The sequence below is a fragment of the Bos mutus genome, chromosome 4, assembly GCF_027580195.1.
Source record: "Bos mutus isolate GX-2022 chromosome 4, NWIPB_WYAK_1.1, whole genome shotgun sequence".
Taxonomy (NCBI): Eukaryota; Metazoa; Chordata; class Mammalia; order Artiodactyla; family Bovidae; genus Bos; species Bos mutus.
The window spans coordinates 55,279,627-55,307,034 of record NC_091620.1 but is presented as its reverse complement, the minus strand read 5'-3'; the positions used below and the strand labels follow the sequence as shown (position 1 = coordinate 55,307,034).

The window sequence follows — 27,408 nt, the reverse complement described above, 5'->3', positions numbered from 1 at the left end:
TTGCTTTGGCTCCATCCCTTCATTCTTTCTGGAGTTATTTCGCCACTGATCTCCAGTAGCATATTGGGCACCTACTGACCTGAATAGTATTACATTTGATGTATCCCACATTTTCTTATCAGTTCATCTTTTGATGGGCATTTCGGTTGCTTCCACATCTTGGCTATTGTGAATAGTGCTGCAATGAACACGGGAGGGCTAAAATTTCTGTGAGAGTCTACTTCCGATTCTTTTGTATATATACCCTGACATAGGATTGCTGGATCATATGGTAATTCTATTTTTAATTTATTGAGGAACTTCCACACTTTTCCCACAGTGGCTGCACAAATTTACATTTCCACCAACAGTGCACAAGGGTTCCAATTCTTCACATCCTCACCAACATTTTTAATTTTCTGGTCTTTTTGACAGTGATTGTCCTAACTTGGGTGAAGTGATATCTCATTGTGGTTTTGATTTTCATTTTCCTGATGATTAATGATATTGATAAGCTTCATAAGCTTCTTTACCAAAAATTGTCTATTCAAGTCTTTTGCCTATTTTTTAATGGGTTTTGTTGTTGTTGACATTTTTAACATAAACTGGATATTAACCCCTTGTCAATTAAACAGTTTGCAAGTATTTTCTCATATTCTGCAGATTGCTTTTTACTTACTCCCTTGTTACCTTTGCTGCACCCTGCAGCTTGTAGCACTTTACAGCCAAGCTACTGCGCAAGTCAGATAGCAACGCCCCAGATGCCTTCTGGGGGTTGTAGTCCTGAGTATGAGAGGAGGGTGGAAGGCCGAGAATTATTTTTGAGTGTGGTTGGCATCAGATTTCTTGTGGCGGGGCTGGAATGAACCACTGCCTGGTCCTCATTAGCAGAGGGAGAGATTTCGATCAGTTCCCCTTTTCTGTCCTTGAGCAGTTCCTCGGACCCGGGTTCTGAGAAGACCCTCTTCCCCACCTTGGCTTCCGGTGCAGGCGAGTTCCTCCTGCTCCCTCCAGCTTCCCGCCCCTGGGCCCTCGTGGGTTGGGCCTCCCTGGGGGCGGGGCTCGTGCAGGAGGGGCGGGGCGTCAAGGCTTGTCCACCGGCCGGCGTTTCTGAGGCCGGTGGCCACCCAGCGACCTCTTCTCGAACCGCGAGGCAAAAGAGGCAAGGTCCATGGATCGAGCGGCGGTGGCGAGGGTGGGCGCGGTAGCGAGCGCCAGCGTGTGCGCCCTGGTGGCGGGGGTGGTGCTGGCCCAGTACATATTCACCTTGAAGAGAAAGACAGGCCGGAAGACCAAGATCATCGAAATGGTGAGTGTGGGGGCTTGTCGTGCCGGGGCGCGTGAGGGGTCGGGGTGGTCCGTCCGGCCTCGCCTTCCCGCGCCGACCTCTGCTGGAATGCTGGGGGCCCACTGGGGACCCGTTCGTCCCGCCTGGGACGACCCCGCGGGCCCGATGACCTGGTCTGGACCCTTGACGGCAGCGCTCGGCTTCCCGTGGGCTTAGTTATGTCTATTTGAAACAAAAAGGCAGCAAATAGGTAATTCGGGAAAAAACTACCTCCCGCAGCAACACCCGCTTTTTCAAGAAATGGAACTTCCTGGGGATGTTTCGCCCTCCTCCTGGCATCCCGGGTCAAACCGTTGCAACAATCCAATTCTGACGGTGGTTTTTGCATCATGGCCAGGATGAGCTCGGTTATGACAAGATGTAACTTGTCCGTGGTTAAAGAAATGACAGTTAACCCAGTTGGAGCTCAGAATAGTTTATTTTGTATTTGAAATGTTACTCCTTCCTGTCTCAAACTGCTGGGAAGTATCTTTGTGTTCATTTTTCCCCCCACCAAACCTCTTACATAACGTTTTAGAAATTTATTTCCAATTTTATTGTAAGACAGTATTTGAAGAATTCCATTTGAGGTGCATTATAGGCAATATTTGCTCCAAAGTTAGGGATGTTTTGTGTTTTAGTTAGAGCCCACTCATCAAGACAATTTTTCTCAGTGAGTTGCGTTCTTTGGTACTTACTGGAGTGAATAGTCCTGTGTATACTCCCAATAATATACTACACACATGAACTTCTAGGATCTAGTATTGACAGATCAGAGGACAGTTTACCACTGTACTAAATAATGTAATTTTAGGTTCATGTCTGAGACTACGTAGCTTCAACTTTATGTTCTAATTGAGCACAGAAACTATTATTCCCAATCTTTGCTCTTGGCCCTGGGCTGAATACAAAAATATTCTTTCGTAAATAAAAGTTTAAAAAATGTTAATTCCCCACATGTTTCTTATGCCAATAGTTTTGCTTATTGCTAGGATTAAATTAGTCTTAGATTATTATTGCAGTCTTTTCTCCATTTCTGTACTCATAAGAGCAAATGTTGTTAATCTCAAAATTTTCATTTTGTTTATGTTGCTATCCTGCATAGAAAACATTGGTGGCTTCCTTTTGTTCCAAACCAAAAATGTATAATATATGTGTGGGGGGAAAAAATCCCACATTGCCATACCTTCTTGTATGTACTTGGACTGTGCATTGGTCTATCACTTCTCTTCTAAACCAAGTAGAGGTAAAAAAAAGTCAGTGCTTTCACAAAATTCACAGTGAAGCCATAATCTTTAAATATACATAATGTGTAATATTAATTCAGGCATAAGGACAAGTAGTATTGTGGCTGCAGCATAATATACAGATGTGTGTTTGGAAGGAAGAGATAGGGAATGTGGACAAGGAGACAAAATTGTAAAGGAGTGTTGTAAAGCCATTCCAAACAGTTTGCCCTTTATTTTTTAGGCAGTGGGGAGCCATGAAAGGTAGTTGGACAGGATAATTGCATGTTCAAAAATTTATTTTATAAAGATCACTTAGGAGAAGGTGAAAGGGGAGTGCCTGGAAAAAAGGAAATAATTTAGGAGGATGTTGGCAGTATTCCTTGTGAAAGATGATTAGAGCCTAGACTAGAAAATGAGAGCTCAGAGGATGAACATTTCAGAGATAAAATCAACAGGACTTGGCAGTACAAACTCTGGACTCATACAAACCTATCGCTGAATCTAGGCTTTCTCATTTATCAAGCTATGTGATCTTGAGCCGGCTTTTTAACTTCTCTGACCCTGCTCACCTATTAATTGGAAGATCATAATACTGCCTACTTCATGGGGTAGTTATGAAGTTACATGAAATAACACAGTGGGCATAATTGCTATCATTTGGGAGCTTATCATTATTTAGGATCATTAAAGAGATTAATCACATTGTGGGGATTGCAAACTAAATGGTAATAACGGCTACATTATTAGCCAAGATCAAAAAGGGGAGAGAGAGAGCAGACAGGGACAAAGTGGAGCAAATTCACTTTGTCCTGTTTAGCCAAGTAGAAATGTCCATAAATTAGTTACATTAAGTAAAGAGCTTTGAAAAGCAATTATTGCCATATAGTGGCCCATAGTAATATACAGTATATACTTTACCTGTTGCTATTATTAGCAACAGCAACTGAAAGTGTAGTGCTGGAATTGAGAAGCTAGATTGGGATTAGCACCAGTACTTTCTGAAATGTCTAACTTCTTGGCAGTAATAGTGAAAATGGTTATGATTTCTCATCCAAAACTTTGCAGCAGGATGAAAAGAGAAACCTTGAGAATACTGACAAATAACGGGTGTTCAGTGAAGAAAACAGAGATCTCAGATGTGGGAAAAGAGAACGCATTACCAAAAAGAAGGGTCAGAGTCAGCAGTGTCAGTCTGCACAGGTCACATGTTGAACTCAAAGCTATGTGCGTTAGACAGCCACTAAAAGAACAACAAAGTGAAGAAGACCAGAAAGTGACTATTAAATGCAAAAATACTCATGCCTTCAGCGTATGTTGTTTTTTGCTTAGGTTTTGAGCGGTTGGCAACGTGACCATTTTGGCAGGCAGGACAGTGAGAATGCTTAATGAAATGAGAGGAGGAAAGGGAATAATCAATCAAGCTGAGTACTAGAGAAGATAGGAAGGCTGGGGATAGAGAACACAGGTGGACAGGTAACCTTTTAAAGAAATAAGGAACAGTCCTCTCTCTTTAAGAATGTGCAATAGTCACTCACTATCCTTGGGCGGCTGGTTCCCACTCCCTTGAATACCAAACTCCAAGGATGCTCAAGGCCCTTTTATAAAATGGTAAATAGTTTTAATTATAACCTATGCACTATCTCCCATATATTTTAAATAGTCTCTGCTGCTGCTACTGCTAAGTCGCTTCAGTCGTGTCTGACTCTATGCGACCCCATAGACGGCAGCCCACCAGGCTCCCCCGTCCCTGGGATTCTCCAGGCAAGAACACTGGAGTGGGTTGCCATTTCCTTCTCCAATGCATGAAAGTGAAAAGTGAAAGGGAAGTTGCTCAGTCATGTCCGACTCTTCACGACCCCGTGGACTGTAGCCTACCAGGCTCCTCCATCCATGGGATTTTCCAGGCAAGAGTACTGGAGTGGGGTGCCACTGCCTTAGCCCAAGTCAAAAAAAAAACTTATGTATGTATCTGTATAATCCCTTAGCCAGATTCAGTTTCATTGCTCAGAGTTAAGTGCGCTCTGAAAGAATTTTATTAACTTGCCTCAAACATAGTATAAAAAAGGTATACTTCTAATATCTAATACAGTGTAAATATTATGTAAACAGTTGTAAATACAATGTAAGTGGTGTGTAAATTGTTGCCAGGGAGAAGCAAATTCAAGTTTTGCTTCTTGAAACTGTCTGGACTTTTTTTCCCATGTATTTTCAGTCCTTGGTTGATGGTATCACTGATGTGGAACATACAGGTATGGACGGCTGACTGTACCACTCACTGGTGGTACACTGGTTTAGAGGTGTTTATTCCAGCATATTTTAATTTACATTATGTCTTATTTTCAGCCTTACACCAACTGTGTCTACTTACTTCATTCTTTGTTTCTGTCCAGTTGACTTAATTTCTCCTACTAAATGGCACCTCTTTCCAATTTTTATATATCAACTCTTTTCCTTTTTTCTTCATTAGCAGAGTATATTCTAGTTATACTTTTTACCAACAGATTAACACTTATTTTTATCCAATAGGAAACTAATTCCAAAAAAGGAAATGAGATGGTTTAATGTCATTCAGGTTTTCTCATATCCTTTATTGAATTCTCCCAAAGTAATTGGAAGGGGGCAGTCAAAGGTACAAACTTACAGTTATAAGATAAATAAGCACTAGAGTTGTAATGTACAACCCTAGCTAACACTATGACTGTGGCTAACACTGCTGTAGGATATATAGGAAGGTTAGAGATTAAATCCTAAAAGTTTTTATCACAAAGAGAAACTTTTTTTTCTTTTGCTTTCTTACTGTATAAGATGTATGCTGAGTAAACTGATTACGGTATTCATTTCACAATGTACATATGTCAAACCATTATGCTGTATACCTTAAATTTATAATGATGTATGTTACTTATATCTATATAAATCTGGAGTGGGGAGATTCTCCCGAAGTAGGCGTATCTAACAAATGAAATAAAATGGGAACACAAAACCAGAATAAATGTATAGTCTTAACACTATTCCCTAAAGAGCAACAGAGAAGTTGGAAATTATTTGGACAGCAGGAATAAGGGAGATAGAACTGCCACTTGAAGCTCCCCAACCAGTTTAAACTGTCATTTCTAATTTAAACACGTCTCAAGTATTTATGGCTTCCTTGTGAACATCAGCAATTATTCCTTAAATAGCTGGTGCTGTTTTTGAAACCTTAGTGTGTTTCCTTCCTAGAGATAAACTTCTAACAAAATCTTCCTTTCTTCTATCTTAAGATAATATCAGATGTTTTCTGAGTGCTAGTCTGTAAGTGGAAAGCCCACTATTGAATCTAAATTTAGATATATTTAGAATATATATATATATTTAGAATATGTATATATATTTAGAATGTATATATATAGAATATATATATATAATTTAGATATATTTAGAAAAAAAGGCAGGAAAAAACCAAGATTTAAACAACTGCTTCAGGGGGTTAACACTATCACATAGGCTTTTAAAATATTTTGATAACTCAACTTTAATTTTTATCAGTACAGAAATTTATGACTTCTTAGCACATGTTTTAAATTCTTGATTTGTTCTATGAAGCGTGTTCCCTGAATTCCTGTGGCATTTCCTGATGATTTCTCATAATTTAGCAATTTATGCACTCTGTTATATTGTTTACTATAATGTATGTTCTGGTATGTCTGGATTGGTGCCTGGTTTTTTTATCATCCTTTTTTATTAGTTGCACTTGACTAAGAGAAACAGAGACCCCAAATCAATGGCTTTATTAAACAATACAGATTTTATTTTTCTAGTGTAACAAGAAATCCAAAAGATAGCAGTTACTGGTGTTAACTAAGGGGTATAAGGTATGAAGAGGCCTTTGAAATGTCCTTGGCTTTTCTCACGATCACAAGCTGTAGTAGTCCTGGCCAACATTTCCATCTTCCAGACAGCAGAAGTGAGGGAGCAAGGAGGAGAATACTTACTCCATAAGCAAAACTTTTTCCTTACATGTGCTTGGAGGGAATAGTGTCATATGGTCACCATAACTGTAAGTAAAGCTGAGGAATTTTGTCTGTCTGAGCAACTTAACCACCCTCTGACAAAATGGAGATTCTGTTAGTAAGAAAGGAGAGGGCATGTATGAAGGTAATCAGCAGTCTACCAGGCTACCCTGTAGTACCTGTTCTTTTTTCATATCACTGACCATTCAGTAAGTATTCAATATTTGATCAAATGAAAGTACATATAATATTACAGGTGGTCAGTCAGCTGATAGAAAAATAGAGCATTCCAAGTACTTGGTAATAATAGCAATAGAGGATATAAATTCTGAATAGCTTTGATCTTCTGTCTACCCAAAGAGTAAAGATTTATTCATCCACACCTAAAGTGGCTAGATCTTAGTATTAATAGTTCCTGAGATATGGCCACTGCCTTCATAACATGCTGAGATTTAGAAGCTAACCAGCTAAATAGGTGTCACTGCTAAGTCGCTTAAGTCACGTCCGACTCCATAGATGACAGCCCACCAGGCTCCCCGTCCCTGGGATTCTCCAAGCAAGAACACTGGAGTGGGTTGCCATTTCCTTTTCCAATGCATGAAAGTGAAAAGTGAAAGTGAAGTCGCTCAGTCGTGTCTGACCCTCAGTGACCCCATGGACTGCAGCCTACCAGGCTCCTCCGTCCATGGGATTTTCCAGGCAAGAGTAGTGGAGTGGGTTGCCATTGCCTTCTCCGAAATAGGTGTCACTACTAGCTTAAAAGCTAAAGTCCTAACAGTATTTCTAGAATGAAAGAATGTAAATGTTATGAGAGAGAGATCAACAGAAAGCTTTGTGGCGTTCAAAGGAATAGGAGGCGACATTGGGTAATGTTTGATAGACATGGTGATATTTGAGGGGTAGAAATCATGATGTGTCCAGTTTGAGTAAAATATATCTTCAAATAAGGAAAATACATTAAACTCTTAACTTTGTCAGAGAAAATATCCAAGGTCATCTTGAATCTCCAGATTTGCAAGTATGGAAATGTTTGTGCCAGGCATATGATTTTTGTCTTCTCAAAGCACATTTGTCATGTTTCCTGAGTGTTATCCTCATGTAGCAAGTTAACCACATTTTCAACTGCAGTGACAAGTTTGATATCTTATCTAGTGAGCTATTTTCATGTTAGCTAGAATAGTCCCTGAAAAAAGTTTTAGCTTTACAAACTGGCTGTTTTTGCTTATTCTTTTTGTTGTGAACTCATTTACATGACAGATGAAGCCATCCTTGGACCAGATATTAGGTTGACCAAAAACTTTGATCAGGTTTTCCATAAGGTCTTATATACTAATATTTTTAATTTATCCAATAATTTTGTTTTCTGGCTAAAAGGTATCATATCCTTAAATCCTTTTACTGTCTTCATTTAACAAGTCCCCCCCTCTTCACATGATTCTGAGGCTTACAAAAATTTGAGAACCATTGAAGTAAACAGTTCAAATTCCTGCCACCAGCATAATTACAAATTTTACAAGTCACAAAACTTCCAGGTTAATTGCTTACAAAGAGTGAAAATTGAGGCTGCCAGAATTTACTGTATGAAGAAGAGAAAGCAGAGTGATGAGAACATAGGAAAATGAGCACTTTCATTTACTCAGGAGGTGGTATACATTGGTTAAGTAAGTAATAGTGCATGGTTAAATTATGGTACACATATATAATAAAATATTGTGCAGCTTTGAAAAAGAAAAAAGTAAATCTGTATGAGTTAACGTTTTAAAAAGCTCAAAAGATAGTAATTAGGGGAAAAAAGCAAGGTGTAGGACAGTTGTAGTTCCAGAAAAGATATACATGTATGTGCTTGTTATTGGAACTTCTTGAGAAACTATACCAGAAGCTGTTGATGGTTGTTGCTGGTGACAGTCGAACTTGGGAGGGTGAGACTATGGAGGAAACCTTCAACTTTATCATCCTTTAATGTTTCATAATGTTTGAAGTAACATGAGCATTTATTTTATTTATTTTTTTAAAACTGGTTAATGAATAGCAATAACATTTTAAAAGGTGTGTGTTGGACCACATTGTAGAAACATCTCCATTATCAGGTATTTGTAAATAATTTGCTAAAGATCCCTTGAGCTTGTTTTTTTTTTTTTTTAATTTTTTAATAAATAACATCTGGAATGTGTTTTAGTATGAATAATCTGGTAGCTGAGATACACTAAATTAGCATTGCTAGATCAGAAGGAGAAGAGTGTAGGAGAAGAGAGAAATAATTTTCCCTCCACCTTTCTAAATTCTCCACTGGGGACCCCATAGCAAGACAAACTAACAAGAGAGAAACTAACAAGCTCACTAACATGTACAATACCAAGGGAAAGTGAGTAACTCCTGGATGGCTTAGAATTATACCATCTGAAGCTAAAGGCAAAAAGAAGAGTGTAGAAGAGGTGTGGAGGAAGCGAAGTTGATAAACCTGACCTAGGTTGATACTCAGATTGAAGTGCATTCTCCATTGATAGATTTCTTGTGCTTTAATCATCTTCTCTTCCTCATACAAAGGGCGATGCAGACGGAGATTTCTTTTATTAAAAAATACAAATTTCCCTTGGTGGTTTAGTTGCTAAGTTGTGTCCAACTCTTGCAACCCCTTGGACTGTAGCCTGCCAGGCTCCTCTGTTCCTTGGTATCTCTAGGCAAGAATGCTGGGTTGGGTTGCCATTTCCTTCTCCAGGGAATCTTCCCGACTCAGGAATTGAACCCAGGCCTCCTGCATTGCGGGCAGATTCTTTACCAACTGACCTACAAGGGTAATGTCTACTCTGTTTTCTAAGCTTCTCTGTGTCTGCTGTTTCTCTGAAATAATCAGCTCAAAATAATCCTTATGCAAAAAAGGTACACCTTGGGGTGGCAAATCTGCCACCCAGGAGGAGCAGGAATTAAAATAAGCCTGGAGTAAAGAGAATGACTGTGCTCTCTAGACGGCCATGGGAGCAGCAGAAAGAGGAGGGCTGAAAGTTGACACGTTGCAGAAGTGAAATATATAGGATCTGAAAGGGAGCAGAGTTTGTAACCCCAAAATACGCCTCTGTGGTATCTGGGTTATTTTAGGCTGTTTCTCTGTTTGTTTGTTTTTTTTTTTTTAAAGGGAAAAAAACAGCTGACGCGAGAGAAACTCTGAGAAATAAGCAGAAGTTACCCTTTGATAAGAGCAATTTACACTTATAAGGAAAATTTCCATTTATAGGGTTGTCTCCCTTTCTGTACCAGGAAGAGGGCAATGACTGAGTCTGTTGAAACTCTTGGGCTTCCCAGGTGGCTCAGTAATTTTAAAAAAAATCCACCTGTTGATGTAGGAGAGGCAAGAGATGCGGGTTCGTTCCCTGGAAGATCCCGGGAGGAGGAAATGGCAACCCACTCCTGTATTCTTGCCTGAAAATTCCATGGACAAAGGAGCCTGGCAGGCTGCAGTCCGTGAAGTTGAAAAGAGATGGACACAACTGAGCACATAAACACATAAAAACTCTTAAAAATCTCAACTCCACATAACCATACCCTTGTTTATCGAGCTTTGCCTGAAAACCTGGCTTTTCCTTCCCCCGCATCTTTTGTCTTTAGCTAAAGATGGTATGTAGGTGATGTGCTGTGCTTAGCTACTCAGTCGTGTCCGACTGTTTGTGACCCCATGGACTGTAAGCCCCCAGGCTCCTCTGTCCATGGGGATTCACAAGGCAAGAATACTGGAGTGGGTGCCATGCCCTCCTCCAGGGGATCTTCCCAAGCCAGGGATCAAACCCAGATCTCCTGCATTGCAGGTGGAGTCTTTGCCATCTGAGCCACTGATGGCTTGGGTCATTTTGGAAGTTAACTCAGTTTTCTTGGGTATCTCTGATGTATACAGGAAGTATACTGTATATGTTACTAAACTTGTTTTTCTCCTGCTAATCTGTCTTTCATTACAGTGGAGTCTCAGCCAGTAACCTAGAAGGGTAGAGGGAAAATTGTTTTCCCTCCCCCACAGATTTAATAATTTTGCAAAGTGCTTTGGATTATCCTAAATTTTCATAGCAGTTTAAATGTTCCCTATAATTTATTTAAATCATTTCCATGTATTCCTCTTTTACTTGTTTTTAAAATAATTATTGAATTAAGCATACAGAGAATCTGAAATCCTACTTCAATCTTTATTCTCCTTTTATAGGTTGTAATTTATGTCTTCACATAATAACTTATTTGAAATCTAATGTCATGAACCTTACCTGAAAAATAGTGCAGTTGCTCACGTGGACTGCAGTACACCAGTCTCCCTGTCCATCACCAGCTCCTGGAGTTTACCCAAACTCATGTCCATTGCGTCGGTGATGTTGTCCCACCATCTCATCCTCTGTTGTCCCCTTCTCCTCCCGCCTTCAATCTTTCCCAGCATCAGGGTCTTTTCAAATAAGTCAGTTCTTCACATCAGGTGGCCAAAGTATTGGTGTTTCAGCTTCAACATCAGTCCTTCCAGTGAACACTCAGGACTGATCTCCTTCAGGATGAACTGGTTGGATCTCCTTGCAGTCCAAGGGACTCTCAAGGGTCTTCTCCAATACCACAGTTCAAAAGCATTAATTCTTTGGCGCTCGGCTTTCTTTATAGTCCAACTCTCACATCCATACATGACTACTGGAAAAACCATAGCCTTGACTAGACAGACCTTTGTTGGCAAAGTAATGTCTCTGCTTTTTAATATGCTGTCTAGATGGTCCCCCCTTAAAAATAACAGCGATCAGGGAACTCATGCAATTCTGCTTTTCTGCCAGCAGGTGGCAGACTTCCCCTCTCATGGCACAGTGCTTCATTTCTAAATTACCTTTCTTGTTAATGCACTTTTATGTTTACTCTTTGTTGCTTTAACCTGAAGTGAAACAGAAGGCACCACCCCCACAACGTGCCATTTTGGTGTGTGAAATATTTGGCGTTGAAGGCAGTCAAGACGCAGCCGACTCAAGAAAAGCTTTTTACCTACTCCTTACCTGCGTAAAAATTGAGAAAGGGGTCCTCCACCATGAGAGAGCTAAAGATCACAGTTTTCATCTGGGACATTTCCCTACATAGAGGGACAAATGTCTGCTTACCAAACGTTTGATCTTCCCCTCTTCCTGGGAATTGCCTTCCTCCTCTTTGAAGCCCCAGACCCCTGCCTTTTTCTCAGCTCAGCATTGTATAATATATAAGCCTTGATCAATTGCCTGGCTGTCTTTGGGGCTCATATCTTTGTGGAGGCTCTTGTAGCTACGAAATTAATTTTTTCTGTTAATCTTTCTTTCTGGTACGGGGGATCTCGCAGGAACCTAGAAGGGTAGAGAGAAAATTATTTTTCCTCTCCTAAAAACTATTAAGCTTTGAAATTTAAGCCAAGTAAGACAGTATTTTGCTATTACAGATGTAAATACCATTTGTCTCCTTTTTTCCAATATGTGTTCTTCGTTTTCAAGGTGCTAATAGGTTAGAGTTGTTTAGCAGTTGAGGAGAGTTGCTCAATGTGTTTGGCAAGTTCCTGCTTGTAATTAGGTGGAAGTAGATGATCACAGGTTTAACATGATGTGGGTTCCTGCAAGATACTTCCTGCCTCTGTTGTATTTCCTTTGAAGACTTGTCATGGTACAGCCTTCTCATTTACCTTACCTCAGATGTCCTACTCGGAGTCTGGGTTCAAAGTAACACCATCAACAAAAATAATAATAGTTGTGTTATTATACAGTCTTCCCCCATGAACAGTTTGTCAGTTCATCTCAATTTCTTCAGTCACACTTTTAGCGTTCAGAGAGAATGAGACACGTGATCAATTTTAATATAGGGAGATAGGAAAAACTTGAGAACCTAGCCTAGCTTTATAGCATAGTGAAATGTTACAAAGAAGAAACCCACCAAAGTTCTCTAAGATAAAAAGGGACTACACCAGCATTAGAACTAGGAATTAGAGACTGAGTTGCATTTGGCTTAGTTTGGCACTGTCTTATGATCTTGTATGTCCAGATAGTGCCAAACTATTTTTGCCACATGCTAGTTATTCAGTAAATGTTAATTCTTCTATCTTCTTCCTTCTATAAATAAAGCTATTCTTTTCCCATCTTGATTTTAGACATGATGTTTTCATGTAGTATGTTCATACTAAGTAATGCATTTAAAAATTATCTCTAATTTTATTTGATAACAGTATTTTATTTGAGACCTCAGATTTGGAGATTAAAAACTGAATGGTTTTATTATATCATACATCTTTCTCAGAGTTAAAAATATTAAAAAGAATGAGAGATGTACAGCATTATGCCAAATTTTGAGCAACGTTTTTTAATCTGCATTCCTGCTGTCATCTTTGTAGATGGTTCAGCTGGCCTGGGAAGCACACGTGGAGGATTGGCACATACCATCACGTCATTTTCAGTTAATTTCACTATAATTGTACAAGAAGTATGAGTTACTATAAAGGATAAAGCTACATGCGTTTGACTCACTTTTGAGTCCCCTCTAGTATACTTACAGCAAGCACAGGTCTTGATCATTATAGATTTAATTAACTCATGGGGTCTATACCATGTGTGGATTTCCAGTCATTTGATTCAGCTTTAGGGGAGTTTTGATGATTGACTCATGAATGCCTGAATTACAATTAAGCTTTTTATAAGGAATTTCTCCATTTTTAAATTATTTGCCTATTTTATACTTAATCTCCCATTGATTCTTCCTCTTTTTATTTCTGAGATACTTTATGCTGATATAAAATTAGTATATCTAGATGAGGGGGGAAAAAAAGTAATCTGCAATTTTCACCAACCAAGAAAAACCCATATTTTAGTAAATGTACTCCTTTCTCTTTCCATGCATATAACTGTTAAGTATCATTTTTCCCATGGGGTCATAGTTGATAACATTGTTTTTAAAAAGATGATTCACTTGTTAATTTATTTCTTAATAACAAACACCCTTATTTTAATATTATGTTACTTCAGTATTATATATGAATATCATCAATTATTTAGCAAGTTCTTCATTGTTGAGCATTTAGCTTGTTTTTCGTTTTCTGTTATGATAAATAATGGATCAGTGAACATTCTTGTAGCATCTATGCCTGTCCATGACTGTTTAAATGGAATTGCTGGAGCAAAGCCTTTTGAGTATGCTGCCAGGTTACCCTCTGGAAAGGTTGTACCAAGTTATATTTTCACCAACAGTATATCCAAGTACCTAGCTCCATGTTTTCCTGGAAGTAGGTATCTTTTTTTTCCTCATCTTTGCCAAATGATAGCTTTTTAAAAACAATGTTTCTATTACTTTTGAAATTAAACTTTTAAAATACTTGACCATTTATTTTCTTCTTTGCTGAATCATCAGTTCTTTGTCTTAATTTGCAAGAATTTTTATAAAATGCTTTTGGCCACCAGAGTATGTTAGAAATACATTTTTCAAGTTTTTTTCTTTTAATTTCACTTCCATTTTTGAGTTGCTAAATATAACCCTGCTTTTCATACCTTTGTGCTAATTCTTTATAGAATGTTTTGCTGACCTTAATTTGCACATAAGTCCTCATTTACACATTATGACTTCATTTTATAGCCAGGGTAGGAAAATACAGCATGTTGTTTAGTTTGTATAGCTTACTCACTAATTTATCCTCCCACTCATGGAATGAGGAAGGCTACTGAAGAAAAAATGGTAAAATATTATGATTTTGTCCCAGTAGATAATTTTCATTTCACTTCATAAATATGACTTAACATATACTGCCCATTGGTTCTAAGAGGTATATAGTAACATTATATACACTTTAACTTTCTTTTATTTTGGAACATATAAGTTTTAAAAAATAATCTTTATTTTCTTCTAAGTATATTATTCATTACAGAAAATTTAGAAAATACCAAGAATATGAAGAAGAAAATATAGTCATTTGTGACCCTGTCATTTCTCTTTGATAACTATTAATTGATTTTTGGAATATATTTGATTCAGTCACATTAAATGGTTATTATATTAAATTTAGTTTGTTACTGGTTTATTATTTAAACTTTTATATGTTTATTCAAAGTGAAATTAGGTATGTTTTCTCTATTTGTCTCTTTCTGAGAGACTTTTGTCTTAGAGTTTTGTACTAGTTAGTTCAGAAAAGAAATTGGATTGTCATTTCATGTGTTATAGTTTATCTGGCATGGAGCTATCTGTTAAAGTTTGAAAGAGCTCACAAATACAAAACTGACCACAAAGCTTTTTAAAGGCCACTTTCTACCACACTTATTTTTATAGGTTCTAATAAGCAACTGTCCCACTGTTGGTTTTGTTTTGGTTTGATTTGGTTAGTTAAAGTGTAGCTGTGTTAGTTTCTGGTGTACAGCAAGGTGATTCAGATGTATTTTTATAGATATTCTTTTTCAGATTCTTTTCTATTATAGTTAATTACAAGATACTGAATGTAGTTCCCTGTACTATACAGTAGGACCTTGTTTATTTTATACATAGTATAAAATTAGCTTTTCTGCTAATCTCAAACTTCTGATTTATCCCTTCTCCCACCCCTTTCCCTTTTGACAACCACAAGCTTGGTTTCTGTGTCACACATTTCATACTGAATGTAATATATGCTATCAAGAGGCTTCCCAGGTGGTGCAGGGGTTAAGAATCTGCGTGCCAACGCAGGAGATGCAGGTTTGATCCCTGGGCTGGGAAGATCCCCTGGAGAAGGAAAAAGCAACGCACTCCAGTATTCTTGCCTGGAAAATTCCATGGACAGAGGAGCCTGTGGCACTACAGTCCATGGCATGCAAAAGTCAGGCATGACTGAGCGACTGAGCACACATACGTTATCAAAACTTTTCTAAGTTACTTGGTTTCCTGGGTTATTACTATTCAAAGAAGTTTTCAGGGGGTTCTAGTTTATGTTTTCTTCTACTTGAAGAGAAGTTGCTCAGTCATGTCCAACTCTTTGCAACCCCATGGACTGTAGCCTACCAGGTTCCACCGTCCATGGGATTTTCCAGGCAAGAATACTGGAGTGGGTTGCCATTTTCTTCTGCTTATAAACTTTTAAAAACTAAAGTTATCAACCACTGATATCATCCATTTAATTTTTAATAATTCTTTGTTATAAGTTATTAGTTTATAAACTTGAATCTCTTTCAATAATTTTCTTCATTGTTTTCTTACCTTATTATTTTTTGAGTTTGTTTAGCATAGCTGAAAGAAGGGATAGTAAGTTCATTCTTTGTACTCTCCTTTTAGGTGTGCTGGATATAATACACCAATAATAAAAGCCATTAGTAGCATAACTGTTTCTTACCATTTTTAATAGAACCCACACCAAACTAGTAATCCCAAGCAATACTGTTTCCTTTCAACATATAGAATACCAACTGTGTGATGTGGAAAGAGTCCAAAATTAAAACAAAAGTTTTTCTTGCTGTTACATTTCAGGTGCAGAAATTTAGACATAATAAAACGGGAACATCAATTTCAGTGCTGAGCATCTTGAATGTTTACTACTATTAATAGCACGTTTGAGAGGAGAGGAAGGAAGAACGACTTCCTTCATTATGGTATTGTCTTACACACAGTTTTCTTGAACTTGACCTACTTATTACAACATAATGTCATTTCCTCTAAAGGAGTTTACAGAATTTATTACTTTTTAAGTGAAAAAATAAAAAGATATAGACTATGTTCAAAAACTTCATTTGAGTTTCTGAATATTAAGTTCCTCAATCCTAGATTGTTGCATAGAGTTTTTAAGAAATGCATTGAGACCAGACCCATGGGTTTTCTGCAGTTGGTGTATATGTGTGTGAATTCATAAATGCAGCAATAAGCTGTGCTAACAGTCACCAAATAGGATATGTTTTTGAAATTACTTTAAACAAGAATAAAACTTATAGGAAAATCTTTATTTACTGTTCATTTTCCCAGCATGCAGCAGTTATTTTCAGCTCTGTTTTTGCTCATTAAATATTTTAAGCCATATTCATATAAACATTTATATCATTTATTTCAGTTACCCTGTTGAAGTTAGTTGACTCGTTTTTTTCAGAGAAGTTTTGATAGAAGTCAGATACCTAGACAGGTGTTTTGCATGTTTAAAAAAATGGTCTTGCTGTTTACATCATGCAACAATTATCAGGAACAAGTTTTGCAAGAGTCCTTATAGAGAGGATTACATCTCATCTATGAATTGTCTTCCTTATATGACTTTATTGCTTGGTTTGGAATAACTTCCTAGGGTGTCAGTCAAGTTCAGGGTGAAGTTTAAAAATACATTACATAGAGGAATGATAATTGGATTATGATAAACTTTAGTTAAGTCATAGGCTGGATTATTGAGAAATAACTGTATACCACAGGTTTTATGTGGGATTATCAAGTGTTTTTTTTCATATACAACTGTTAATTAATGCAATACCTTTATTCTCTTTAGTCCCTGACCAAAGAATAAAAATAAAATCAATTAATAAGTTATTAAGATTTAAATGGATAGATTTTCTCTGGACTTTGTTTTTTTCTCATTTCAAAACTTTTGATGGCAAAGTATGCAGTGATCATTTTTAGCTTTTCAAGTTAATTGAAAATTGACAACATCTAAACATTGTAACCAGTTATTCAGAAGTACAAATGAATACCCCTTTCTATAGTGATAAAGACAGCCAGTTGCAGTGTTATAAGGGGAGAAAAATCTGCCAAATATTTGACTCCTGCATGATTCTTTGCTCTTTGGTATATCAGTTTCAGGTTTAGAGTTTCATTAGGAGTGGTATGAGTAATTACTGTTTCTACGACAGTGAATAAAGAAACTCCCAGGCAACAAGGCCCAGTCATTGTGTCCAGAGATGAAAGTCCACTGTGTGCTGTTAAAAGAGTCTGCCTTTATGACTTTATGACTTTTTCCTGGATCTGTTAAATCTCCTCTCAAAAAAAAAAAAGATCCTAGAGCTATTTGAAACAAAATTCATTTTCTTTCATTCAGTATTTTGCGTCTATTCTTCCTTTTTTCTGGCAAGTTTCAAAACATTGTTCTTATTGATACACATCTTTAGTCCTCTCATGTAAGTGTTATGCTGATATTATTTCCTAGAAACAGTGCTGATGTAGTAAGAAAAAAAAGTCTCCCAGGTCATCTATGTAAGTAATAAGTGACTTCTCCCAGATCTTAGATTCCTAGTCTATAATGAAAAGGAAAGTATTATCTTTCTGTTAGGGTTTTAATGATTAAATTACGCAGGCATACCTCGTTTTACATATTGCATTTTTTACAAATTCAAGGTTTGTGGCAGTTCTACATCAAGCAAGTCTGTTGGCACCATTTTCCCAACAGCATTTACTCACTTTGTGTCTCACATTTTGGTAATTCTTGCAGTGTTTCAAACTTTTTCACTGTTACTGTATCTGTTATGGTAGTCTGTAATCAGTGAACTTTGATGTTACTGTTGCAAAAAAATTCTGACTTGCTGGAGGCTCAGGTGATTAGCACTTTTTAGCAGTAAATTATTTTTAAATTAAGGTATATAAATTGTTTTTTTAGACATAGAGGGACACCTCACCAGACATACAATCCCATCCCCATGGCATATACTCACCTACTGGATGGAATTCAAAGGCAGACATTGTCTTCTACATACAGTCAGGAAACAATACTCATGTTTTGTCTCTTCTCTACTCTCCTTAGAGTAACAGGACAGAACACCAAAAGAGCCAAAGCCATCTATCCCTTAGAGACCAGAATACCCCTCTTGATAAGAAACTAGCCATCTTGGTTCTCATGCTGTATTTTGTTTTGTTTTAGGGTCAACTGGCTGAATTCTCTGCTTTAGAAATATTCTTCAAAATAATCCATCCATGTGATGTTGACTGGTTCTGATTTTTTTTTTAAACTTTCTTTTCTGATTATGGACATGATTGGGTCAACTACTATAACATTTTAATAAGCCATTTTTCCCCCAAGGAACTCATTTATTTTATAAAGCTCAGAAAATAAAAATGGCCCTTTACTTCCATTACTGATACTGTCTTTTGTGTTCTACTTTAGATTTTCCTGTGCTTATTTAAAGATTTTCCCCCCAAATTGGACTCTGGCTATCGATACTCTCACAACTCCTTTCACTCAATAATAGATCATGTATATCACAGTTTATCTGTAAATATTGATCTCACAGAGCAGTACTGTGTATTGATTTACAGGCATGGATTCTGAAGTCACAGAAACCTGAGTTTGAATCCATTTCTGCCATTTGCCAGCTATGAGGATAATAGTAGCCCACACCTTCTCAGGTTATAAGATGAGATGAGATGAGGTATGTCAAGTGCTTAAAAGTGTCTGGCACTCAGTAAACATACAGTAGGTTGTAACTATTTATAGTAATCATCTTTGAGAACTGTATAATTTTTATGTGTATGCCACAATTTATTCACCTCCCTTGTATCAATAAACATTTAGATACTGGGCATTTAAGGTGTTTACAGTTTCCCAGTATTATAAAGCAACTCTGCCATATACATCCTTACAACTAAATCTTCATACACTGCCCTATTTCCTTAGGGTAAAGTCCTTAGGACATAAAGTTGGTCTATACAAAGGGAATGTGTATTTCTAAAGCTTTTAATAGTATTTCTAAATTCCCCTCCTAAAAGGTTGTGGAACTCCAACTCCATCATTTTTTGTTGTTTTCCTTGGAGATGAAGAAGGAAATGGCAACCCATTCCAGTATACTTGCCTAGAAAATCCCATGGATGGAGGAGCCTGGTGGGCTACAGTCCATGGGGTCGCAAAGAGTCGGACACGACTGGGTGACTTCACTTTCACTTTGGAGATGATGCGTTTGGAGTGATCTTTTAAAAAGGTATCTTTAAAATTCTTGTCAGTGCTAAGCATTTTAATATATTAGAGGACAGTTTAGTCAACACATTCATACATAGAACAGAGGTGTTTTCAGAATGGATCACCTAGCTGCCCTTAGGCCTCCATTGTTGTTGTTGAGCCGCTTAAGTGTCTGACTCCTGCAACCACTTGGACTGTAGCCCACCAGGCTCCCCTGTCCATGGGATTTCCCAGACAAGAATACTGGCGTGGGTTGCCATTTCCTTCTCCAGGGGATCTTCCCAACCCAGGGATCAAACCTGTGTCTCCTGCAGTGACAGGTGGGTTCTCTGCCACTGAGCCACCAGGGAAGTCCTGAGCCTCCATTACTAGAATAGAAAAGATTATCCTCTAAGAGGAATATTATGTTGTCAATCTTCTCATCTTATTAAAATAAGATAGTAATGCCACATTTTTAACATTTGGTAGATATCAAGTTTGGGTAATTTGTTAGTGGCCTTTTTTAAAAAACAACTTTTAAAACTTTTTGTATCATTTGTAGTACAGAGTGCTGCTTCACAAAGTTTGATTACTGAAATGTTATGTTGGTTCAGGTTCCTTTGAGTATAGATGAGAAAAGGCTAGTATACAAACTTATTTACATGAGTGTAGCATAGCCCTGTTCCTAATGATAAAGCTTCCCAGAGCCAGTAACATAACTTATCTATCAGGCCCTGCCACATGGTATTAGCATATTTAATCCTACGACTCAGGTTAAAAACAAGACTGATTTCTCTTTAAAGGTTAAAAATATTTATCTTCACAACGGTTTGCTTTCATTTCCAGCAGGAAAGGAGCTTTTTCAATTTCTTAACCATAAAAATTAATTTTCATTCTGTTCAGATTTTTTAGTAGATCCGTGCATGGTCTTGTTGAAATTTACAGTGTAGGAAAATATGGAGAAAAACATGAAAATCACTTTAAATCCCACTACCCTGCAATGAAGATTGTTAACAACTTAGCACACTTTAATGCAAATATTCTTTTTCACATGTCTTACACGAGCTAATCGTTTTAAAACTGTAAAATACACATGACAGAGTTTACCCTTTTAACTGTTTTTAAGTGTACAGTTCAGCAGCATTAAGTGTATTGACATTGTTATGAAACCACCACCACTGCTGCCGTCCATCTCCAGAACACTTTCCGTCTTCCAAATTGAAACTCTGTACCTGTTGAGCAATAGCTCCCTGCTCTCCCCTCCCCCAGCCCTGGCAAACAGGACCTGATCTTTTTCACTTTGTATTAAAATATAATATTCGTACAGAGAAGTACACATACTACAAGCGTGCTGACAATTGAATCACACCATGAGGAAGAGGGTGTTTTCAAGTCTTAAAACTATTGAGGTTCCTCTTTTCTTTGCAGAGCAAGTTGGCGGTGCTCTAATAGTACAAATTTACCTTCTCTTTCTTAACTGCCACATTATTTTATTTGATCCTGTTCTGTAGACTGGTGACTAGTGCAGAGCTAGCAAGCCTGTCACCCAGAGCATAATAAAGCACTGTGTAGTAATGCGTCACAAGACTGATTTTGCATAGAGCATATTAGCCAAGGCTTCTGGGACCGCCCTCGGCTGCACCTTGTGCTATATTAGTACTCCTCAGACAGGAAGAATTTTCTTTTGCTGCTGTAGCTTGTCCGGTTACTTTACAGGGTAAGTGTCTACAGTTCATATAAACAGTGAGTTTCTCTTGTTGAACTTCATCTGATTCTTGATTCTGTATCTTGTTGAAATTTTAGGCATTTAAAAATCCAAATTAAATTAAAATAGAACGATCCTGTGTAACACAAAACTTCTTTATAGTTTGCAAAGATGTGAATATGGAGAACTTTGCAGTGTCTTGGGTCTCAGAAATTCTAATTTGTAGGATCTAATTTTAAGAACATCTTATTTCACGCATTGATATTAAGAAAAAGCCATGTACCCTCAGAAATCTCTTCAGGGGGAAGAAAAAATCTAATTTTGTTGTTCATTTAGTTGTTGTGTGACTCAGTTTTGCTGATAGCCACGTGATTTGTGTACCTAGGATTAGGAATTTTTTATTATTGCTAATAATAAAGATAATTAATTTTTATTTTGTGCCTATAAGCTTTATCCAGGATATCATGGAATGGCTTTATATTAGTTATGTTTTATAAATTGATAAAAGCTGGATTACTGTCTGTAAGGATTAAAACATACTGTATGATGAAAATTAAGATTCAAACATACATTACCATCGATTCAAACATATGTATTACTATAAGAGCCTAGAATGTTGTGGTTAACTGAGATTTAAATAATTGAATTGCCTTATCTTTTATAGTTAGCTAATGCAGCAGACCACTTCTTAAAGGTAGTTTACTTGGTTTTCATTGGCAGTCTGTATCCAAGCCCTACATATCCGGATATTGTTTACTACCTATGCTTTTGTTGTAGGACAGATTCAAGGACAGAGTAACTCAAGAGTTTTCTGAGGGTAATCAGTATAAATTATCTATTTTCCCTGTGCCTTGGTTTTCTTATCTTGAAAAACACGATTAGGTAGTAGGGCAGAGGAGGTGTGGAGGATAGATGAATAAACTCTAAGCTCTGAAATTGGGTATTTTCATAAGTATCTATAATATTCTGAGAAGCCACGTTTTGCTATTTAAGAAAATTGGTATAAATTTCCAATTTTTAAATAGCTAAGCTTTGAAATCTGTTTTCTTCTACCTTCTTTTACTCTCCCACCTTTTGCTATTCAGTTTCATTTTTGTTTTATGTTTGTATCAAGAGACAGTTTCACTTTCCAGTTGGTACTTTTTGTTGTTGCTATTTTTTTACTGCTGCCTTGAAAATCTAATTAGGGAGAATTCTTTAAATGCCCCCCAAGAAACTGATTTTATAATGTTTTATAAATAATGAATTTATAGTTCGATTTTCCATGTGCTGATCACCCTAAGTGTCATTATTAAAAACCCACGCTTAGGACAAGTGATGTATGTTGCCAGAGATATGCAGTAAGATTTTTAGGACTATTACTGATACCCTGTCATATTGTAGTAATACATACCTTTTCTTATATAAGTAGTATACAGTTTATCATTCAAAATTTCATTACTTTATTGTATAGTTTAAATGTTTCTGAAAGTAGCAAACTTAAAGCAGAAATCACAGCTTTTTAGGCTAATAATATCAATAAATTTTAATATTTTTTCACTTTCCTATAAGACAGTCAAGAGGGGCTTTAAAAGTATTCAATTTACATTCAGATACTTTAAAACTGTATAAAGGCAAGTCAGATTTTTAACTTGATATAGACATTTTCACTCATTGATTTATAAATAACTTCAAGGGGTAAAGATAATCATCTCAGAATGAAATACCACAATACCTAAAACTTGTCAGTTCTCAAGTTTATGCTATTCAAGTGAAGTTCTTACCTCTCGCTTCAGTCTTTAGCCTTGTCCTACATATTCCTTGTAACGAACACTGTTACAGTAGAGACTTTAAACTCATAGCAAAAGAACACAAAGTAATTATTTTTCCAGTTTCCACATTTTCCAGTCCACATTTAAAGATTCCAAATACTTTGAAACTTCAAAACTTTCTTTGGAGTTCATAGTTCAAGGGTAATATTTTCTATTTTTGAACAAGTCTTCTGCGCTCGATTTGGTTTTTTTCAGCAACTCTTCTCTTGAAGCATCTGCAACAGATGACTGCTGGCAAAGTAAGCCAGAACTTTATATACCAAGTATAGGTTTACAAGCCTATTGGTTTAAAAATACTCTGCCCTCATTTTCAGTGTCGTCCTTAGAATACTGCCAGAATGCTGACATTTATACCTTAGTCTGTACACTTCTGTAATGATAGTGATTTTTCTATTAGGACTGTAGTATCACTTGTGTGAGATTATCTGTGAATAAGGATAAATTCTGGTCAGATTGCCATTGAGGACTAGGAAGAATGAAATATTGTCACTTGAAGTTTTTGTAGTATCTAGTAAGCTATTGAGGTTTGCTTAGTCCTAAAGTTGGCCTTTATTTATTATCAGATCAAATTTCTGATCACTCTTTGTTTACATTTGTATTTTGTTTAAATAAGATTAATGAAGAGATCATGAGAAAGATGATTAACTCTTTTACCTACTAACACTGGCTTTTTTTTTTCCCCCTTTCCTTTTCTACTGAACGTGAATGAAAGCTCCAAAAAGAGCCATAGTTGAGGATGGAGAGTGGAGAGGAACTGGGTCTGCTGGGCTACACATAACAAAAGATTTTAGATGCCCAGATAGTAAAATGTATTCTTCACTGCTTGAATTGTTTTCTTTTAGGTTTTTCAAATGTGTCAGAATACGTGATTTTTTTAATATAAGCTTCACTTTGACTTTTTCACATTCTCCTTCCTCTTTTTCAAGCTAATAAAATGGTTTTATTTAAATAGTGCCTTCTGAGAAATCTAGAAACCCTTTTCAGATATTAAACATTGAAGAAAAGCCATAAGCATTTCATAGTTTATATTTTGGATTCCATAAATGAAGAAACAGACTTGCCAGGTAATTTCAATGACAATATTTTTCACATGTGAAAAAATGGAGGTATCCTACTATTTAAATATTGTTTATCAATATTTAAGATATTTAAAATATCATCAATTATAAGATCATTTAAGATGCCATCAATTATAAGATCATCAACTTACTAGCAGCCCTTCTGAGAGGTGTGGGAAATACTTTTTCAGGAAAGATATTTCCCAGTTTTATGTACTTTAAATGAAATAGGAGGTGGGTTTTAGAATTTGAGAATTTTTTTTATATCTGCTACACATGTTTTAATTATAAAGAACATTCATCTAATGTTCAACTTCTGTTACCAGAGTCTAAGAAAAAGTCAGTTTTTCCTCTCAGCTAACTTACCCTTTTTAAGTAGTGCTTTCATTATAAAATTTTGCTTATCTGGAATAAAGTGAAAGTAGAGTCATTGAAGAGCAAAAATAAATAATCTTCCTTAAGATTTATACTGCAAAAATGAAACTTAGTATAATAAGATGTCTTATCCAAAACCCTTAAATGATCATTCAGTTAAACACTATCACTTACCTGTTTTGTGCCAGACACTATGCTAGATTCAAACACAAGTCAAATCTTAGTCACAGCATTTTACAAAATTAAAGATTTTAATATGAGAAAGTTGAATAAATTTGACTTCCGTGGATTATGTTTCTCCTTACATTCTGTTTGTATATTTCTTCACTGATTCAGGATTAATAATGCATAATTTTCCCACAAACTTCGTCCTTACATGTAGAGAAGATGTTGATAAAGTACTCATGCAATACAACATTTTTTTCCAAATATATACTTCACTTTAACTCTTTATTCAAATCTTATTAAACCATATAAGTTCTTATAGGAGAGCTGCAAGTTCTCCATACAAAATTTTTAGCCCCAAAGTTTGTCAGATAGAGTAAAATCTTTGCTGAGCTTCTTAGGAAAGAAAAAAGCTGCCTTCAATAACTTAGTATTACTGTCAAACCAAAAGTGTATTAACGTACAGGAAGAGCCTGAAATGTATGTGTGTCACGTGTACCTTTTTTCTCTCTCTTTTACTGTGACATCACCTGGGAAAATCCAGAAGATTGGATAATCAAGAAATGCTTAATCAAGATTCTGCTGTACATGTGAAAATGGTGGGTATTTGAATATTTCCAGTTCCATTTATTAATGGTGAATCTGCACCACTTTTACCTCTGTCTTTAACCAGATAATTAATTATGGGACTGTAACTTTACACAGATCTTTCTTCACAATGTTAGACACACAACAGAATTTCAAATACTTGTTGAATTGAATTTCCTTGGAATTTTTTTTTGCTTGAAATATAATGTGCACTAAAATGTTTTTCAGCAGATAAAATGATTACCCCATTTCTTTTTGTGCTAAATTTTCCTTGCTCAGTAACAGCACACTTATACAACATGAGATCTTTCATCTTAGGCCTCTGAGTTAAAATTTTAACTAATTTAACTAAGCATTTAACTAATTTTTTAAAACTTTTTGAACAGCAGTAGCTTTCATTGCATTATAGACATTAGGATGAGGTAGGGAAAATACAGGCTTTGGCTTCAGAACTGACTTCAAATCTTAACTCAGTCCTTATTAGCTGTGACACCCTTGAATGCAGGCAACCATCTCACCTTTAAGAAATACACATGAAACCACCAGCCTCCTGTTGTCCTTGTTCATATCTTTTCCCAGCTTTATTAAGATGTAATTAATGAATAAAATTATAAGATATTTAAAGTGTCCAATGTGAATATTTGATATGCGTATACATTGTGAAAGTTTACCCCCTTTAGTTACCATATCCATGACTTCACAAACCTACCTTTTTTTTTTTGAAGAATATTTGAGTTATACTTTGGGGTAAATTTCAATTATATAATAATAATCACCATGTTACACATTATATCCTCAGACCTTATTTATCTTATAATTGACGTATCCTTATACATATTTAATGAAAAAGTATATATAAAGTACTTTAAAAGCACATGGTAAGCACTCAGTGAATGTTAATCTCCTATATTATGTTAGTGTTTTATGAAAGTAGGATTTATATGTAAATGTGGGGGAAATTATGTCTATCCTTATTCAGTCACAAAATTTTAAAAATCACTATTTCTTTCTCTCTTTTAAAGAGGACAGCTGCCCCGTGATCTCTTTCTTATCTTCTCTTTCTGTTCTTTTTGTTCTTCCTTTTCTCTATTTTTTCATGCTTTTTCTTTCTAATTTTCTTTTTCTGGTCTGAACCTATAAACCAGAACTTAGCATGCAAGCAGCTTTGTGTCAACATTAGTAAATCTCTTGTTTCATTTAACTTTCCTCATCCACTGTGTGATGGGAGGTTAAAATTTATTCAGAGTGCTGATTAAGCTTGTCAGCAGTGTACTTAGAGCTCTTAGGATGAAGCATATGAAATTGCTGATTCTTTAATACATGAAATAACAGTCCAATGTTGGCAGTTTTATATAGTTCAGTCTAATACTTGAACATGATCTTTGCATCTATTGCATGATTGGCATTTGATTTATTGATACTGAGCATAAGTATCTCTGAATTAAGTCAGTCTAAACTCATTTTCTTGCTTGAGTTGATTTTTTTTTTATGAAAATGAATACAAGTGATATAAAAAATCCTACCATATAATTTGTTGTTACCAGGATCCTAGGACCTTCTACCATGTGTCTCCTTTAGAAGCAAGTTGCAGTGTAGTTGGGGCTTCCTTGGTAGCTCAGCTGGTAAAGAATCCACCTGCAATGCAGGAGACCCCAGTTCGATTCCTGGGTCAGGAAGATCCCCTGGAGGAGGGCATGGCAACCCACTCCAGTATTCTTGTCTGGAGAGTCCCCATGGACAGAGGAGCTTGGCGGGCTACAGTCCATGGGGTCGCAGAGTGGAACACAACTGAGAGGCTAAGCACAGCAGAGCAATGTAGGTAACTTACAAAAGCACTGTGGAAGGAAAACAAGCCTTTTGAGATGATAGATGTTTAAATAATTTTCATTATAGTCTGGATTTATATAATTTTTACCTTTGGTGTGCTCTTCTAAAAAATTGATAACATCTTTTTAAGTTGCCAGCTGTACCCTCAAGTTCTAGAAAAACAGAGCTATTTATCCTTTTCCCACATGAGACCCTGTACACCTCCCCAGTCTCAGCACACCCAAATCCTGCTTCTCTCCAGAAGCCCAGCTCCATGGGTCTCCCTCCTTTGACCCCAGCAGAAGTAACCTTAGTTTCTTCTTTTTCTCTTGTATTGTATATGGACATCTTGACAATGTTTTTATTATTTGGATTATTTGTATTACAATCCATGTTAGAGAAGATGAATTTGAGTATAAGATGTATATCTTACTCAAATTTCTGTATCTCTTACAGGGTTGCTTAACAGAGTGCCTTACACTTAATGACTATATGGTAAATGAAGGAAAGAATTTGGCCTACACTACTTTAATGTGGAGACAGGCCAGATATGTGGTAGGCAGGAGAGACGGCTATCAGT

At 36.5% G+C, this 27,408-nt stretch overlaps 1 protein-coding gene across 4 annotated transcripts in view; it reads left to right on the top strand.

Moving 5' to 3' along the window:
- Positions 1 to 1,037: 1,037 nt before the first annotated feature.
- Positions 1,038 to 27,408, top strand: part of NT5C3A (5'-nucleotidase, cytosolic IIIA) — a 39,203-nt gene continuing 12,832 nt past the window's right edge. The window contains exons 1-2 of one of the 4 annotated variants that reach the window (XM_005889119.3): positions 1,150 to 1,288; positions 24,979 to 25,033. In XM_005889119.3, the coding sequence (XP_005889181.2) occupies positions 24,998 to 25,033 (36 nt within the window). In that variant the 5' untranslated portion in view covers positions 1,150 to 1,288; positions 24,979 to 24,997. Of the gene's footprint in view, positions 1,289 to 20,936; positions 21,038 to 24,978; positions 25,034 to 27,408 lie in introns of those variants that run through there. The other 3 variants (XM_070369513.1, XM_005889118.2, XM_005889117.3) reach the window with 3 other exon arrangements.